This window comes from Macaca thibetana, chromosome 4 (genome assembly GCF_024542745.1).
Source record: "Macaca thibetana thibetana isolate TM-01 chromosome 4, ASM2454274v1, whole genome shotgun sequence".
NCBI classification, from domain to species: Eukaryota; Metazoa; Chordata; class Mammalia; order Primates; family Cercopithecidae; genus Macaca; species Macaca thibetana.
The window spans coordinates 27,199,404-27,216,736 of NC_065581.1; the positions used below are offsets into that span (position 1 = coordinate 27,199,404).

General features: G+C 41.0%; 1 protein-coding gene and 1 long non-coding RNA gene across 2 annotated transcripts in view; one reads left to right on the forward strand and one right to left on the reverse strand.

Annotated features, from left to right (window-relative positions):
• Positions 1-17,333, reverse strand: part of LOC126953560 (uncharacterized) — a 30,472-nt gene that overhangs the window by 6,143 nt on the left and 6,996 nt on the right. Inside the window, exon 2 of the long non-coding RNA XR_007725252.1 lies at positions 13,362-13,565. This is a non-coding gene — a long non-coding RNA (uncharacterized LOC126953560). The remainder of the gene's footprint in view (positions 1-13,361; positions 13,566-17,333) is intronic.
• LOC126953546 (multiple coagulation factor deficiency protein 2 homolog) lies at positions 532-4,308 on the forward strand. Its single transcript, XM_050788980.1, has one exon. The coding sequence runs from the start codon at positions 3,239-3,241 to the stop codon at positions 3,521-3,523; it is 285 nt and encodes a 94-aa protein (XP_050644937.1). The 5' UTR covers positions 532-3,238; the 3' UTR covers positions 3,524-4,308.

The following is a 17,333-nucleotide window of genomic DNA, read 5'->3' on the forward strand; positions in this document are numbered from 1 at the left end:
AGTGTATAGTGTATATTAAGTAATGAAATATTTGCTGGGTACCAGAAGAAATGCTCTTTGTACATATTTGAGTACAGTTATGCACCACACAAGGACATTTTGGTCAATGATGGACTGCAGATATGACAGTGATCACGTAAGATTATAATGGAGCTGGAAAATGCCTATTACCTAGTGACATCATAGCACAATTATATGTCTGTGGTGATACTGGTGTAAACAAACTTACTGCACTGCCATCATATAAAAGTATAGCACTAAAGGCCTAGTGTGGTGGCTCATGCTTGTAATCCCAGCACTTTGGGAGGCCAAGGCGGGTGGATCACCTGAGGTCAGGAGTTCAAGACCAGCCTGGCCAACATGGTGAAACCCCGTCTATACTAAAAATACAAAAATTAGCTGGGTGTGGTGGCTCTCGCTTATAGTCACAGCTACTTGGGAGGCTGAGGCACGAGAATCGCTTGAATCTGGGAGGCAGAGGTTGCCGTGAGCTGAGATCATGCCACCACACGGCATCCTGGGCAACAGAGCGAGACTCAGTCACCAAAAAAAAAAAGCACTACATAATACTTGATAGGAAAGCACTATGTCACTGGTTTGTGTATTTACCATACTTTTTATTATTAGTAGGTTGGTGCAAAAGTAATTGCAATGGCAAAACCCGCAATTACTTTTGCACCAATTTAATATTTTAGAGTGTACTTCTACTTACTAAAAAAAAAGTTAACTGTGAAACAGCCTCAGGCAGGTCCTACAGAAGGTATTCCAGAAGAAGGCATTGTTATCATAGGAGATGACAGCTCCATGCATATTACTGCTCCTGGAAGACTTTCCAGTCAGCTAAGATGTGGAGCTGTAAAACAGTGATATTGATAAGCCTGACTCTGCTCCTCTATCTACACCTGTTTTCAAACCATATGGTGTCAGTGCTAGGCTGGACTGCACCAGCAGTCCAGGCAGCACTGGCACCCCAGCTAGACATAGCTGTGTACCATGTCCTATGAGGAATAGGAGAACACCCTTTTTAACAGTGAAGGCTCAGGGTCTAGGGGTGCCTCAGGCCTCATGGCCTTATCTTGCATTAGGACTATAGGTCCCAAGACCTCTTGCAACTCTGCTGCTAAGGGATTTGTACTTAGTGTACTCCACTGCTCTAAGTAGGTGCCCTGCTTCGCTAAAGTGGATGTCTGTGCTGTCCCAGTCAGGGGGAGGTCGTTACTCATGAACACACCCATCCTGCTATTGGGTAAGCCATCCGCATGACTGTAACCCGTCCAGCCACACTCTTGTGAGCCTGAAGGGCAGCATATATGGTTACTAACTGCTTTATTAATGAACACTGGGGCTCAGCTGCCTTCCATAGTTGGGACTAAAAGCTTACTGGTACTTCCAAGCACTCCATATACTGCTATAGGCCCTAGCCAACACTATTTGTGGTTACATGCACATCTAGTTTAAATGGGCACCCCTGGTTAACTACCTACAGGGCTTATGTCATCAGAAGGGCTGTTTCAGCCTCATCCCAATCCCAGGCAAGAGGGGTGTTGCCACTTCCAAACCTGCAAGAAAACTAGAGGTTAACATAACATCATTAATAAGAAAATGATATACAATGGGGTTATACATACAGCCCTGCAGCAACACTATGAAAGTCCATTGTTGCCCTCCCATGAAGGCAAACCGTTCCTGGCTCTCTGGAGCAATGTTGATTGAGAGGAATGCATTGGTCAAGTCCACCACACAATGGCACCATCCTAGTTCAGTTGTCAAACGGTCCATCAAGTCCATGACAGGTGGCACAGCTGCCATATCATGCAAAACATCCACCCCCAAGAATGTCCTCAGGCATGCAAGAGATATATGCTGTGCGTAAGTGGACAGTCAAGCAGCTGATGCCAAGGTGCAAAGACACAGGTTTCACTTTCACTGACCAGCTTTCATAGCTGTCTATGCAGCCTTGTCTGGAAACTTATCCGGGCCCAGGGACCAGTGGATTGCCAAGTCCATATATGGCCTTTGGTTGTCTGGTGTCCCCTACCAAGCCGGGCACCTTGGCCAGTTCTCTTATCAAACAGAAAAGGCTTTACACTTCCACCAACTGCAGCAGGTACTCTTTGAACTGGAACACTCAGGCAGGACCAGGTTGTGTAGCAACATCCTTCTCCCGAATGACTTGCACCAAGTATGTACACGACTACCAACATCACTTGCTTAACTCCTGCAACTTAGTTGGGGCACAGACACCATAGGAAGTGTGCTCCACCACAGTAGAGGGTCTCTGGCCCACCCTTGGGGCCCAACAGCTGCTCATGCTCTATTTTCTGGCAGTCCGTTGGGCGAACCTGTAACAGAAGTTCTTCCTCCCTGTGTGTGTCCCACAAGGACTGGGCAGGGACTTCCTGCAGCAAAGTCACAAACATCCATCTGACTCTGGCGGAAAAAGCATGCTGCATCTCAGTGCTGTGCACTTCCAGGTGCTTCAGCGCCTTCTCCACACTTGGGGGGGACCCATCCATTGCCTCCCATGTTTCCACTGAAGCCCATCCTCGCAGCACGTTGCCACCTGGTACCACAGCCCGTGCTGTAGCCACATAGCCAACCCAGGAGCCCTCAGGGACTGAAGACCTACTCACCTCATCCCATCCTCATTACCAATTGTTAGGTTTAGGATTCGGGTCCAGCCCATGCTGAGGTCCAAGGGAGTGGGTCCCTGGGCAAATAGCTAACAGAACACTTGGCAGGGGAAGTAGGCAGGTGAAAGATGATTTTATTCAGCAATAGCTCTCATCAGCAGCTTACTTACACTAGCTCACTTACACCAAGTCTCTCACACTGTCCACCCTGTCTCGACTGCTTTAGCCAGCGGTTCCCACACACAGCTGAAGGGCTGGCTCTCCCTTGCCTTCAGGGTCAGCAGCTTAACTCTTTCTCTCTATGGGCACGAGCTGGTTCCTGGCTCCCCCTGCCCATCTGCTAGTTGGTCATTCTCCCTTACAGGGGCAGTAGCTTCACTCTCTGTCTGGGCAGCAGCACCTGCACAAGAGCCATGCTGAGCTTAGCCCTGCGCAGTGTCAGCAGGACAATTATACCTTTTATAGACAATAGTGGCTCAGAGCCAAGTATGAACTTTCACGAACAGGTTATATAACAAGTGGAAGTGTGTGCCTGCACACCAAACTCGCTGAGTCATTCAGGCCTGGATGTCCACCTTGGCCTATTCCTTGACCAAAACACATCCATGTACCTTACAGAAGGTGTCATCAACAAACCAGAGGTGGAGATGTCACCACAAGAACTGCAGCTCCATTACTTCAAAATGCACGATTATGATGGCAATGATTTGCTTGATGGCTTAGAACTCTCCATAGCCATTACTCATGTCCATAAGGAGAAAGGGAGTGAACAGGCACCACTAATGAGTGAAGATGAACTGATTAACATAAGAGATGGTGTTTTGAGAGATGATGACAAGAACAATGATGGATACATTGACTATGCTGAATTTGCAAAATCACTGCAGTAGATGTTATTTGTCCATCTCTTGGTTATATGCAAATGTGATCTGTGATGATGTGATTGAACACTTTGATAATGCAAAATAACTCATTTCCAACTACTGCTGCAGCGTTTTGGTAAAAACCTATAGCAATTTGTTACACTGGGGTGAGAAGAGATCAAGAGAAATGAAAGAGAAGAGAAATGGGACATCTAATAGTCCCTAAGCGCTATTAAATACCTTATTGGACAAGGGCTTGCTTTTTAAAGCATCTTTTCAAGAATATTGAATAATTGGAGCTGAGTACTCAGGAGCTTCACTGTAGTAGAAAACTGCTAGTTTCTTAATTTTAATTCATGTTACCTGAAAAGTAAAACAACAGACTTTGACAAGTGGACGTTTTTCAGTAACAGTGAAGGAGTGGAGTGAATGCCAAATGTTTGCCCTGGTGGTTCCTATCTCTTCAGGTAAACCTGGTCAATATTCTCTAAAGTTCCCCTGGCCTGAAAGACTACTTGCTCTGGGCAAGTGGATATTTATTAGACTATTTCAAAGCCACAGCATAAGAAGAATATCAAATATTGAGTTCAGCCTAGCCACAGAATCTAAGATTCTGTATCCTCTAGCCCTCTAGCATTTTGGAAATGGTACACCACTGGCTTGAGTGATTAATCTTTTTCAGATTTTCAGCATTTTATACAACTTACTGCCACATCCTTATACTTTATTACTTTTCTGTCTTCTTCAACCTGGGGGAGACCTTGAATTTAAATGTTTTCTAATCAATAGTGTTTTAGCTTTCTTAATATTTCTATTTCACTCTTGTTTCTAGGATTTCTTTTTTTTTTTTTGCAGTTTAGGAACTATTAGGAATGTCAGGACTTTATCAGCAGGGGTAAAACTACCAACTAGCCTAGCCTAAGTAGGAAGTGAAAAGATAATTCACCAAACAATGATTAACCTGATAGAAGTTCTATTCAGGAGGAATATTGTTTAAATTACCTCTTTTAGCCTGAATACATGGTTTCTTTTCAAATCAGGAAAGATTAGAAAAGGAACCCTAAAAATCCTTTAACAGTGTGAATCTTAATAGTATTTGAAAATGAGAAGTAACAGATTTTAATTTGGTTTATTGGATGTGATGGACATGCTGAAAGGATGATTGAATGAGAAAAAGAGACTGCATAAAATTTGCTGTAAGATAGATAGAGACTTATTTTCTTTCTTAAAGTATTCTTATAAGAAAACATGGCCAGGCACTGTGGCTCAGGTCTGTAATCCCAGCACTTTGGGAGGCCGAGGTGGGTGGATCACAAGGTCAGGAGATGGAGACCATCCTGGCTAACATGGTGAAACCCCATCTCACTAAAAATACAAGAAATTAGCTGGGTGTGGTAGCAGGTGCCTGTAGACCCAGCTACTTGGGAGGCTGAGGTAGGAGAATGGCGTGAACCTGGGAGGCGGACCTTGCAGTGAGATGAGATCCTGCCACTGCACTCCAGACTGGGAGAGAGAGCGATACTCCATTTCAAAAAAACCCCAAAACAAACAAACAAAAAACCACAAAAAACAAACAAACAAAAAAGCATACGTATTTGTAAAAATGATCTCCTGTGTCAAATATTTGTGCAGTCAGAGCTGACTTGTAAACTATTCTTGTAATATCTCATTATTTTGAAAGATTATGTAATGAATTCTAGATATATGACCAATAAAAATGATGAAACAAACAAAAAAGTTATAGTAAGTTAAGGTTAGTTTATTATAGAAGAAAAAATATTTAAAAAATAAATTTAGTACAGCCTAATGTACAGTGTTTATAAAGTCTACAGTAGCATAGTCTTCATTAGATGAACTATAATGTCCTAGACCTTCATATTCACTCACTACTCACTCACTGATACCTAGAGCAACTTCCAGTCCTGTAAGCTGTAGTCACAGCAAGTGCCCCATATATGTGTGACATTTTAAAATGTTTTACACTGTATTTTTACTATACCTTTTCTATGTTTAGATATATTTTGATACACAAATATTTACCATTGTATTACAATTGCCTCTAGTATTCAGTACAGTAACATGATGTACAGGTTTATAGCCTAGAAGAAATAGACTATGCCATATAGTCTAGGTGTGTAGTTGGCTATACTATGTAGGTTTGTGAAAGTATACTCTATGATGTTACAAGGACAAAATTACCTAATGATGCACTTTTCAGAACATACTGCTATCCTTAAGTGACATGACTGTAATTTAATTCACTACATTATGGGAAGATGAAATTAAAATATACAGATGTTGAATAACTTACACAAGGGCCAGTATTTTACTCCAGTTCTGCCGACTTCAGTACTGGATCTCTTAAGCTGGATCCTAGCAAATCTAAGAAAGAAAGGGAACTGTGTAAAGGAAAGTCAGAGGTGGGAAAATGTTCTCAGTTTGTTTAAGTAGTTGAACTCACTTGCTTATGGCAGGGGGTTCAAAGAAGTTGAAAAGAAATTGGTGATTTGGAATTTCATAGCTACATGATGGCAGCCTTTAGTATCAGGTTGCATTTGGATTTCATCTTTTAAGCAATAAAGGAATTATGGGAGGTTCTTTTTTTTAGACAGAGCCTTGCTCTGTCACCCAGGCTGGAGTGCAGTGTTGTGATCTCAGCTCACTGCAACCTCCACTTCCCAGGTTCAAGCAACTCTCCCACCTCAGCTTCCTGAGTAGCTGGGACCACAGGCACGCACCACCATGCCTGGCTAATTTTTGTATTTTTAGTAGAGATGGGGTTTCACCATGTTGGCCAGGCTGGTCTCAAACTCCTGACCTCGGGTGATCCACCTGCCTTGGCCTCCCAAATTGTCGGGATTGTAGGGATGAGCCACTGTGCCCAGCTATGGGAGGTTTTTGATCATGGTAAAGTTTGGCTTGAGGGTGAAGATTAATCTGGTGGAAGAGACTGGATGGTTTAGAAATGAGAGATGGTAGACAGAAACTAGGTGGGAAGCTGGGGTTCTTAAAATAACAGTATTGGGAAACAGCAGTGGACAGATGAAGAAACTGGTGTCTTTGTGCTACTACAACAAAAACTTGTGGTGGGGTAATTTATAAAGAATTTTTTTTTTCTCACAGTTCTGGGGGCTAGAAGTCCAATGTCAAGGCACCAGCCCATTTGGTATTTGGTGAGGGCTTCTGTATGCTTTCAAGATGGTGCCTTGTTGCACAACCTCCAGGGGGGACAAATGCTATATGGCTTCACATAGCGGAAGTGACGGAAGGGCAAAAGAGGCTTAAAACTCCAGGCCTTTTATGAGGCACTAATCCATTCAAGAGGAATGAGTTCTCATGATTTAATCACTTCCCAAAAGACCCCACCTCCTATACCACCACAATGGGGATTAAGTTTCAATATTTGAATTTTGGGGACATTCTGAAAGCAAACAGAAAAGGAAAGATCCAGTGAAATTGGTGACTAGATATGGGCAAGGAAGCAAGGGACCAGTGGCTACATTCCTTAAAGTGGTATTGTTACTTAACTTACATGTAAGCTACTAGGGTGTGCAGAGGGGGATTTCTGACATATACTCAGCAGTCATGAATACAAAGCACAATGTAGGTTGAATGTCTGATGAAAATAGCCTATATCTTTTTATTACGAAGTCAATAAGTAGAACCAGAAACTTTGGGGTTTGCAGTGAGGAAGTTCAGATAGAAGGCCTAAGGGTAAGAGTGATCCAGAGAAGGCAGACCTATTTTAAGAAGAAATTAAGGGTCTTCTGACGTGACCCGAATTACTGTGACTTGGCTCTCACATTTAAGTAGAACATCTTCAAAATAATCTCCTATTTTACAAGGAGCCTATATCTAGGTGCTTGGCATGGGCCCTTACTTTTCTGTCAGCCAGCAGGTGGAGGGAGAGAAAGGCCCCTGTGGAGGCCAGTCGCCCTCCCTCCTCACTTGCCCAGGTCCCCTAGCCCATCCCTCGGTGGGAATCGCAGTATGTGAGGAGGGGCATGAGAGCTAATACTGCGGTGTGGATGAGGAGCCTCTGGGCGCTACTCTCTGGACATGCTCCTGTCCCGTCACACCCCCAGTAGGCAGGCTGGGACCACCACAACATGGTGGCAGTGGGCACTCCTAGAAGATAAGGGCAGGCAACTGCCACAAACTCCATTTGACTGCTTTTGGGTGGAGCCGTGGGGGTTGGGTGGGGCGGTATTTAAAACAAGATCAACCAAGAGCAAGAAGAGCTTGGTGTCCTGGAACGGGCCAGCGTCTCCTAGGAAACATACTCTGCGGGGTTGCATGCTCAGGGCCACATGGTTCCACAGTAGGTAGGAGTTGCCCCAGGCTACCATCAGCGAGGTAAAGCAAGTGCTCAAAGCAGAGAGCTGGGCCTGTTGGGTCAGCACGCCTTCCCTACTGTCAGGAGCAGTGTAGGGTTAGAAACAACCAGGTCCACGCATGTGTGTCTTTCCACAATGTCAGGCTTTTACTAATGCTATTCCAGTCACAAAAGCCATGAGCTACATGCAGTTCCCAAGGAGGCAATTCTCCTTAGTACTTCCCTTTTACTCTGTAGGCAGAGCTGTGGGCACACAGGCATAAGCCACTCCACAAGTCGGTCAATATTGTAAATATTGACGAAAAGAGTCAAACTCTAAAATATTTGAAGAGATTTATCCTAAGCCAAATATGTGACCATGGCCTGTGACACAGCCCCAGGACATCCTAAGAACATGTGCCTGTAGCTTGGCTTTATACATTTTAGAAAGACATAAGACATCAATCAATACATGAAAGATGTACATTGGTTTGGTTGGGAAAGGCAGGGACTTCCAGGTCATATGTGGTGAGAGACTCACTTGAGCCCACAAGTTTGAGGCTTCAGTGAGCTATGATTATGCCACTGTACTCCAGTCTGAGTGACAGAGCAAGACCCTGTCTCTAAAAGTAAATAAATAAAAATTGTATGGCAAAGGATGTGAAGGAGATAGGATAATCATAGGATAATAAGATTTAAGAGGCCAGGCGTCGTGGCTCATACCTGTAATCCCAGCACTTTGGGAGGCAGAGTTGGGCGGATCACCTGAGGTTGGGAGTTCGAGACCACCCTGACCAACATGGAGAAACCCCGTCTCTACTAAAAATACAAAATTAGCCGGGTGTGGTGGCACATGCCTGTAATCCCAGCTACTCGGGAGGCTTAGGCAGGAGAATCACTTGAACCTGGGAGGCAGAGGTTGCAATGAGCAGGAAATTGTGCCATTGTACTCCAGCCTGGGCAACAAGAGTGAAACTCCATCTCAAACAAAGAAAGAAAAAAAAAAAGATTTAAGAAAATGAGTTTGAGGGAAGTCAAGACACTTAAATCCATACCTTTTATGGTTTGGGGAAGAGTTTTAATTTTTATCTCAGATCATAAAACCAGTTAAATTCATTTTAATATTCTCTCAGAAGTATTTAACTTGATAAATCATAATGTTTGCTCATTTTTAATTATGACAAATTTAAAACATATACAAAATTAGACTAGTAAAATGGACTCCTCTATGCTCATTGTTCAGGTTTAACAACTATCAACATTTTGCCACATTTGCTTTATTTGTTCCTTTTTTCTTCATTTTATTATTTTGATATTTTAAATAAAACTGAGACATCATGTAGTTTCCTTCCTACATATTTCATTACGCATTTCTAAAAACCATGGACAATTTCTTACCTAACCAAATGCTATCATACTTAATAAAGTTAACAGTAATTCCTGGTATACCCTTATTTTGTAAATAAAACATAACTTGACTTACATCTTCTGTTTGGGAAATTTGGAAGAAAAAAAGGTAGCCCTGGGTCTGGATGTGGATCCATGCTAAATTTAGGGGTTGAAACTGGACCTTTCTTCCATGTGACTCTCACCTTTTCTATTTAGATCCTGGAGTAGAACTGCATTAGCTGAACACAATGGATCCTTCAGAGCATTGGCTTCCTGCTGGGGAGCTGGAGATTTGAGATCTCAAGAACTACTTTCTAATATTCTTGTTCACTATCCATCTTTTCTGATAAGCCTGGTCCCATCATTGATCATTTCCTTACAACTTCATAGTCTAAAATTACTCATTGAACAATGAACATATGGAAACCAAAATTAAAAATATCTAAACCATCAGCAAATCCTGTTGGCTTTACTTCAAAATTGTTCTAGAATCAAACCATTTGCCACCATTTTCACCCTGAACCAAGCTGCCACCATATCTCTGCTAGACTATTGCCTAACTTATCTCTTTGTTTTCATCCTTGTCCCTCTCAACCACCCCCATCGCTCATACAACCTATTTTCAACACATTAGCCAGAAGAATCCTTTTAAATTGTTTAAAATTAAAACTGCTCCTACTCAGAATCTTCCAGTAGCTTTTCATCTCACTCATAGTAAAAGTCAAAGTCCTTACAGTGACCTACAAGGCCCGACATAGTGTGGTCCTTCATGACCTCTTGAGTCTAATCTCCTATTGCTCTATTCTCTTTCACTTTACTATAGCCACGCTGGCCTCTTCGTTATTCTTAAACATACCAGGCCACTCTTGCCACAGAACTTTCACATTTGCTATTCCTTCTGCTTGCAGGCTTTTGCTCAGATATCCAGATGTGGCTCTTCCTTTCTTTCTTTCTTTTTTTTTTTTTTTTGAGACGGAGTCTCGCTCTGTCGCCCAAACTGGAGTGCAGTGGCCGGATCTCAGCTCACTGCAAGCTCCACCTTTTGAGTTCATGCCATTCTCCTGCCTCAGCCTCCCGAGTAGCTGGGACTACAGGTGCCCGCCACCTCTCCCGGCTAGTTTTTTGTATTTTTTAGTAGAGACGAGGTTTCACCAGGTTAACCAGGATGGTCTCGATCTCCTGACCTTGTGATCCGCCCGTCTCGGCCTCCCAAAGTGCTGGGATTACAGGCTTGAGCCACCGCGCCTGGCCGGCTCTTTCTTTCTCTCACCTTCTATGACACCTATTTAATAAGCTGTTTCTTGTTACCCTATTTAAAATTATGATACATATCCCATCGGTGTTTTGTATCCTATCTTGCTTTATTTTTCTTCATAGTATATACTCTATACTTTTAAAAAATATTATTATCTCCCCCTTCAGTGAGACACAAGTGAGAGTTCCCCATAAGCAGGAAGGGAGGTTAGCAAACAATGCTGTTATCTAAATGCAACTTTAAGCGATCTCTCCTGGCCTTTACCCTTTGGAAGTGAGTAGGGTACAGGAAAATTACCTAAAATACCCATGGGCTCATACCTCATGACAGTATGTGACCCTGGGCAAATCATTTAATCTCTTTGAGGCTGTTTCCTAAAATGTAAAATGTTATTAAAAGTATCTTCCCTTCCTACCTTACAGGGATATTTTGAGAGGAATATGAAATGACAAGAAAAGTCTGTAATGAGCAGTAACCATCTGCAATGAGTATACAATGGGCTGGTGGTAATCTCAGGCTATTGATGAGCTGGCTGTAACTCAGTAGGTCTGTTGGCGGGCTGAACTACTCTACAGTTGGTTCGAGAAGCCCACAGAGAAAAGGCCTCTTATATAAGTCCTGAGTCAGACATCAGCTTTATGCTTCTAATGAGTAATGGTTGCTTAGAAAGGTTATACGATACTCTATTTTTCTCTGTCTTGATTTTCAGCTAGCCACATTTTAGTAAAAAAAAAAAAAAATTATCAAAGAAAAATTTTAATGTAGAAAACCCTCTGTAATTATATTTCTGTTACTGGAAAAGACTGACAGTGTTAGAATTTTCAAGAAAAAATGTTTTTCTCTAACTTTAGGAACTTCAGTGTTCTAAGGATATGAGTTTGAGAATTATTGGTATAAGAGTTTGGTATATGAGGAGAGGAAGTTTTTCTTGGATGCAATAAGGAATTAAAGAGACTGACTGTAACATGGAGTTAGTCTCAGGTTGCCAAGGTCTACCATATACTTTATGTTTTGGAACATTTCTTACCTCAAAAATCCCATTACTTCCTTTTAAACATAAGGACTAAAAAGCTGTTCCAGGCCTCTCTTATCATGTAAAATGAGTCAAGACATTATAGTGGTTGAAAAAGTGGGCTCTTAAGTTTGAATCCTGGTTCTGTCATATATTGGCAGTGTGACCTCAGGCAAGTTATTTAATCTTTCTGTGTCTGTACTAGTTTACTAGGGCTGCCATAACAAAGTACCACAAACTGAGTGGCTTAAACAACAAAAATGTGTTGTCTCACAGTTCTGGAGACTAGAAGTCCCTAATGAAGGTGCCATTAGGGATGCTTCCTGCTGATGGTTCTGAGGGAGAATCTGTTCCAGACCTCTCTCCTAGTTTCTGGTAGTGTCAGTCATTATTTTGCTTGTAGATGGCATTCTCCCTGTATCTTCACATTATCTTGCCTCTTTACTTGTCTCTCTCTGTGTCCAAATTTTCTGTTTTTAAGGATGAGTCATACTGGATTAGGGCCCATCCTAATGACCTTATCTTAACCTGATTATCTGCAAAGTCTATTTTCACCATCTTTTGGGGAAGACACAATTAAACCTATAACAGTGTCTTAGTTTCCTTTTCTATAAAAGGAGAATGGTGATTAGCTACCTGATAGGACTATTGTAAGGGAATTTTGAGTTAAGAGATGGCATATGTTTAGAATAATTTCTAGTCTATGACAATTACCCAAAAGGATAGAGGGTAAGATTTACTTATGTAGACTTGAGAAAATGAATAAACTGGAATTGAAAGGCAGATCATCTACCACGGATATCTGTTACCAGGGCAGATTTGGCTCATCATGCTTCCTAGTCCTTTCTCCCTATCTTCTGTGGAACAAGCCTACCACCCATTTCTCTGGTATCATGATAATACCCTAACAACTGAGAAGGACTTGCCTTTAGTTTGTATATGTCTCTGTTTGAATCTCTCCTCCCCTTATTTTTCCCAATCATGGGACAATGTTCAAAAGGCATCAGGTCCTTCAAATATCATTTGGTATTTTAGGAGAGCTGAGTGTCAGGCCTTGCCAGTCATTCCCAGGGTGTGTGACCCTAGACAACTCTTTCTCTTATCTCGATCTCACTGACCCCTGCTATAAGAGTTTTATTATTCACGTTTACATAGCACTTTGGAATTTTCAAAGTAATTTTGTTATGAATTTGTCTTATTTAAGTCTTACAATATCCTATTGCAGTAGGGTTATTATCATTCCATTTTATAATAATATTGAGGTTTAGAAAGATGATTTAGTTGAACAAGATGACACAGATAGAAAAATCCCAAATTATCAAAATCTAGTCCCTTGACTCTTGAGTACAGTGCTTTTTGCATTGTCCTGCTGTGTCTGAGGGATACTTTGTCTTCTCATTTGCCTAAACTGAACTAGTGGAACATCCCCTTGTTAGAATGGGAAAACCAATCCCCCAGGCATTTAGTCCATGCCTATCTCAATTCTGGGGGTCATGAAAGACTCAAGACAGTATGAAAAAAAAAACTTCCAAAATGCTTTGAAAAATAAGTATTTTCTAGTTTCAAAGTGGCTCTAAGAGGAAATTACTGCACATTGCAAAGCAAAAATGTCAAAAAATATATATTTTCACTCCTCTTTCTGATTTTGATCCCCATTTTTCCTATCTCCTTCCTCAACTCTTTATCAAATCCCTATTCCAGCCTAATTTTTCATTTTCTTGCCTGTTCTCTTTCTCTCTAGACAATTCTGGTTTTTTTCCCCTCAATCCTTTCAGACTTCTAGGGATGTTGGACTTTTATCCCCCATTTTCTGAATTCCCATGTTCCATGAGACTGCCTCCCAAACTGGTGTTAGACAGAGGAGGGAGACTGGCTTTCCAGTTCTTTTTCTGACCTTGGCTCAGAACTTTGAGAAATCCTGGAGAAGAGTCCAGGACAGCCTCTGCTTGCCAAACTCTATATAATCATGCACACATCCTTTATTTTCTGGTCCTCAATTTGCCCATGTGTAAATAAAGAGATTGGATGAACTTCATTGCTTGAGGCCGATTCTGGTTCTGAGACTCTATGCAGGACAGCTTCCTCCAGACAAGCAGGGCTTTAATGGTGAAGTGAGAAAATGCTGATAAGAATATTGTTAAATAGAAAACCTGAATACTAAACTACGTATGTAGTATAATTTCAGCTATGTAAAACAAAATAATTTACTAATTTAACTTATATGTACTGAGCACTCCACAGTCTACAACTTTTTTCATTTTGCTTCATTTGACACTATAGGAGATGCCTCACAAGTGTCATATGGACAGGGACTGACCAGCTAGACCAAGTTTCGTGGGCTGTGAACCTCAGCCCCATAGGTCCAGAAACTGGGTATTTTTCAGGGCACTGATGTTACAGAGTCTCTTGGGGACAACTCACAATAGCAAACCTCACAAAAGACAGTTCCTAAATATATTTTACTGAATGCTAATGGAGGCTGCATATTTCCAGTGAAATAATTCATGGGTTCCATGTTTTAAGGTGTCAGAGAGAAGACTGCTTGTTGATCCTTGAGTCAGAGGCAACGGAAAAGGTAGTCATGAGGGAGAGCCTATTCAGGCCACAGGGGTATGTTTATGTGTCCTCATGCCATGACAGAGTACATGTTGCTAGTGACTAATATGCTCTTGGGTGGACTCTACATCTCTCCAGCCCTGGATAGGACCTGGCAGACCCCAGTCCTTGAGTTCCAGGGTTTTTGGCTCTATGATGACCATCTCCATTTGGTTAATATATTTTGTCCTGAGATTGGCACATTCAGCTTTTCATTTTTATTTCAATTCATTGATTAGGTAAATTTGTATTCTACTTACAGTATATATTTGTGCCTGTTTTCCTCCATACTTGTTCACGTTTGATTTTGACAATAATTTTAATTTTTTCTGCCTAACAGGAAAAATGGTATTTCATTGTAATTTTAACTTGCATTTTTCTGACCCTAGGCAGTTGCACATCATGGTATAAATTCACTGCAGATTTTTTTCTTTTCTGAATTTTAATTTATATTTTGTATTCTTTCTGCTATTTGGTTATGTGTCTTTTAAAAATTGATTTATAAACATTACTTATATATTCTGGGTATTATGCCTTTATTTGTTCCACATTCTCTTCCCAGTCTGTAACATATGCTTTAATTTGGCTTCTGTCATTTTAAATACAAAGGTGCTAAATTTTAATGTAGTCATGAGTGTTTTCAATTTTTAATTCATGAGTATTTTTATTTTTATTTTTTTGTCTCATGGTGTCTTCCCTACCCCAAAAATGTAAATCTAGTGTCCTATATTTTAAAATATATTTTAAGTTTGTTGCTTCACACTTAGAATCTTTAATCCATCTGCTATTAATCTTGTTAATTGAGTAAGGTGATAAACTAATTGTTTTTTTCTATATTCATAGCTAATTTTTCCAACCACTTTTTAAATTTTAATTTTAGTATTTATTTATTATTTATTTTGAGACAGTCTCACTCTGCTCTCTTGCCCAGGCTGTAGTGCACTGGCACAATCTCGGCTCACTGCAACCTCTGCCTCCCAGAGGTTCAAGCTATTCTCCTGTCTCAGCCTCCCAAGTACCTGGGATTACAGGCCTGCATCATCACCTTGGCGAATTTCTTTTTATTTTTTTAGTAGAGACAGGGTTTCGCCATATTGGCCAGGCTGGTCTCAAACTCCTGACCTCAAGTGATCCTTGGACTCCCAAAGTGCTGGGATTACAGGCATGAGCCACCACACCCAGTCGCCTACCACTTTTTTAGAGATGTTCATTATCTTCCTAAGATTTGAAGATCCTAACTCAGACTTTGTTTTGTGATTCTGTACACTTTCCCTGCGGGGTACATATCTGATTTCAATATTCAAATAGATAGATGATTGATAGGTAGGTAGGTAGGTAGATAGATAGATAGATAGATAGATAGATAGATAGATAGATAGATAGATAGATAGATAGATAGATGATGTCTAAAGCTTTCTTAAGCCCAGGTCAATATTTCCATACCTTCAACAGCTAAAACCAAAATCCTTGATTTATCAGTGATTCATCTTTTCTCATGCTCCACAACAATCTTACAGCAAATCCACTAAAATATATGTAAAATCTGACCACTTCTCACCACTTCAACTGTGACGACCCCTGTCTGGGCCACTGTTATCTCTCACCTGGATTCCTGCATTGCATTTCTCCCAGTCTTCTCACTTCCCCTCATGCCCCTCCACAGTCTCATCTCAGCTAGCAGCCACAAAAATCCTGCTAAAACAGTCTGATTCTGTCACTTCTTTGTCCCAAAGCCTGCACTGGCTCCACATCTCACTTGGCTATGCTCACTCCTTGGGTCCTGAAGCCACTATTCCCTTTGTCTAGAATCCTTTTCCCTTTCACATCTGCATGGCCAAATGCTTTATTGCCTGTCAGTCTTTGCTCAAATAGCATTTTCTCATGAAACCTACACTCCAGTTACAACCCTGGTTACTCTCCACAACCAATCTTGATACTCTACATATTTTCTATAGCATTCATTGCCCTCTAAATTACTAAGTATCCAATAAATGTTTCTATGGATTGTAATATTCCCAGGTACCCAACAAACATCTGTTTAATGAATGAAGGAACAGCCTACTAAATACTTCCTTTTATCCCTCAGGCATTTCACATTCATCCTGTTCAAAATTCATTAGTTTTCTCCCAAAACTGTCTATTCCTCCATGCTAGATGGCTAAGAGTCAGTTTCTTTCAACTCCCCCTTACTCTCACCATGACAGTCTTCTCTGGCCACAACTGTGCAATCTGTGAGAACCAAGCCCTGCTCCTTAATCCCTCCTCTGCCTACTATCTCTCCATGCCCAATGTTAGCTACTCTGGTTGAAAGGCACATCATTAATAGTTGCTGGTGTTTGTGAAGAATGTCCCACTACACCACATGTCCTCAGGGGAATATAAATTAAAATAATAATGAGATACCATTATACATCTATGAGAATGGCCCAAATCCTGAACACTGACATCACCAAATGCTGATGAAGGATGTGGACAAATGGGAGCTGTCATTCATTGCCGGTAGAGATGCAACATGGTACAGCCACTTTGGAAGACAGTTCGGTGGTTTCTTACAAAACTAAACATACTCTTACTGTACAATTCAGCAATCGCACTCACTGGCATCAATACAAAGGAGCAGCTTTATTCACAATTACAAAAACATGGAAGTAACCAGTATTTCCTTCAGTAGGTGAATGTATAAACAGCAGTACATCCAGACAATGGAAGATTATTCAGTGCTAAAAAGAAATGAGCTATCAAACAATGAAAAAACATGGAGACAACTTAAATGCATATTAATATGTGAAAGAAGCTAATCTGAAAAGACTGCATACTGTACAGCTCTAACTATATGACATTCTAGAAAAGACAAAAACAGACAGAAAAAGATCAGTGGTTACTAGGAGTTAATGAGGAGGGAGGGAACTGGTGAAGCACAGAGGATTTTTAAGTCAGTGAAACTACTCTGTCCATACTCTAATGGTGGATACATGTCACTATACATTTGTTCAAATCTACAGAATGTACATCAAAAATAAATCCTAATCTCAACTGTGGACTGTGAGTAGTAATATGTGTCAATATAAGTTCATGAATTGTAACAAAAGTACCATTGAAGAATGTTGAAAATGGGAGAGGCTATGCCTTTGTGGGAGCATGGTATATGGCAAATATCTATACCTTCCACAGTTTTGTCATGAACCTAAAACTGCTATAAAAAAATAAAGTCTATATTTATCCAATCTTAGGACCAAAAATAAATAGGAGATGAATTAATTAATCAAGGCAA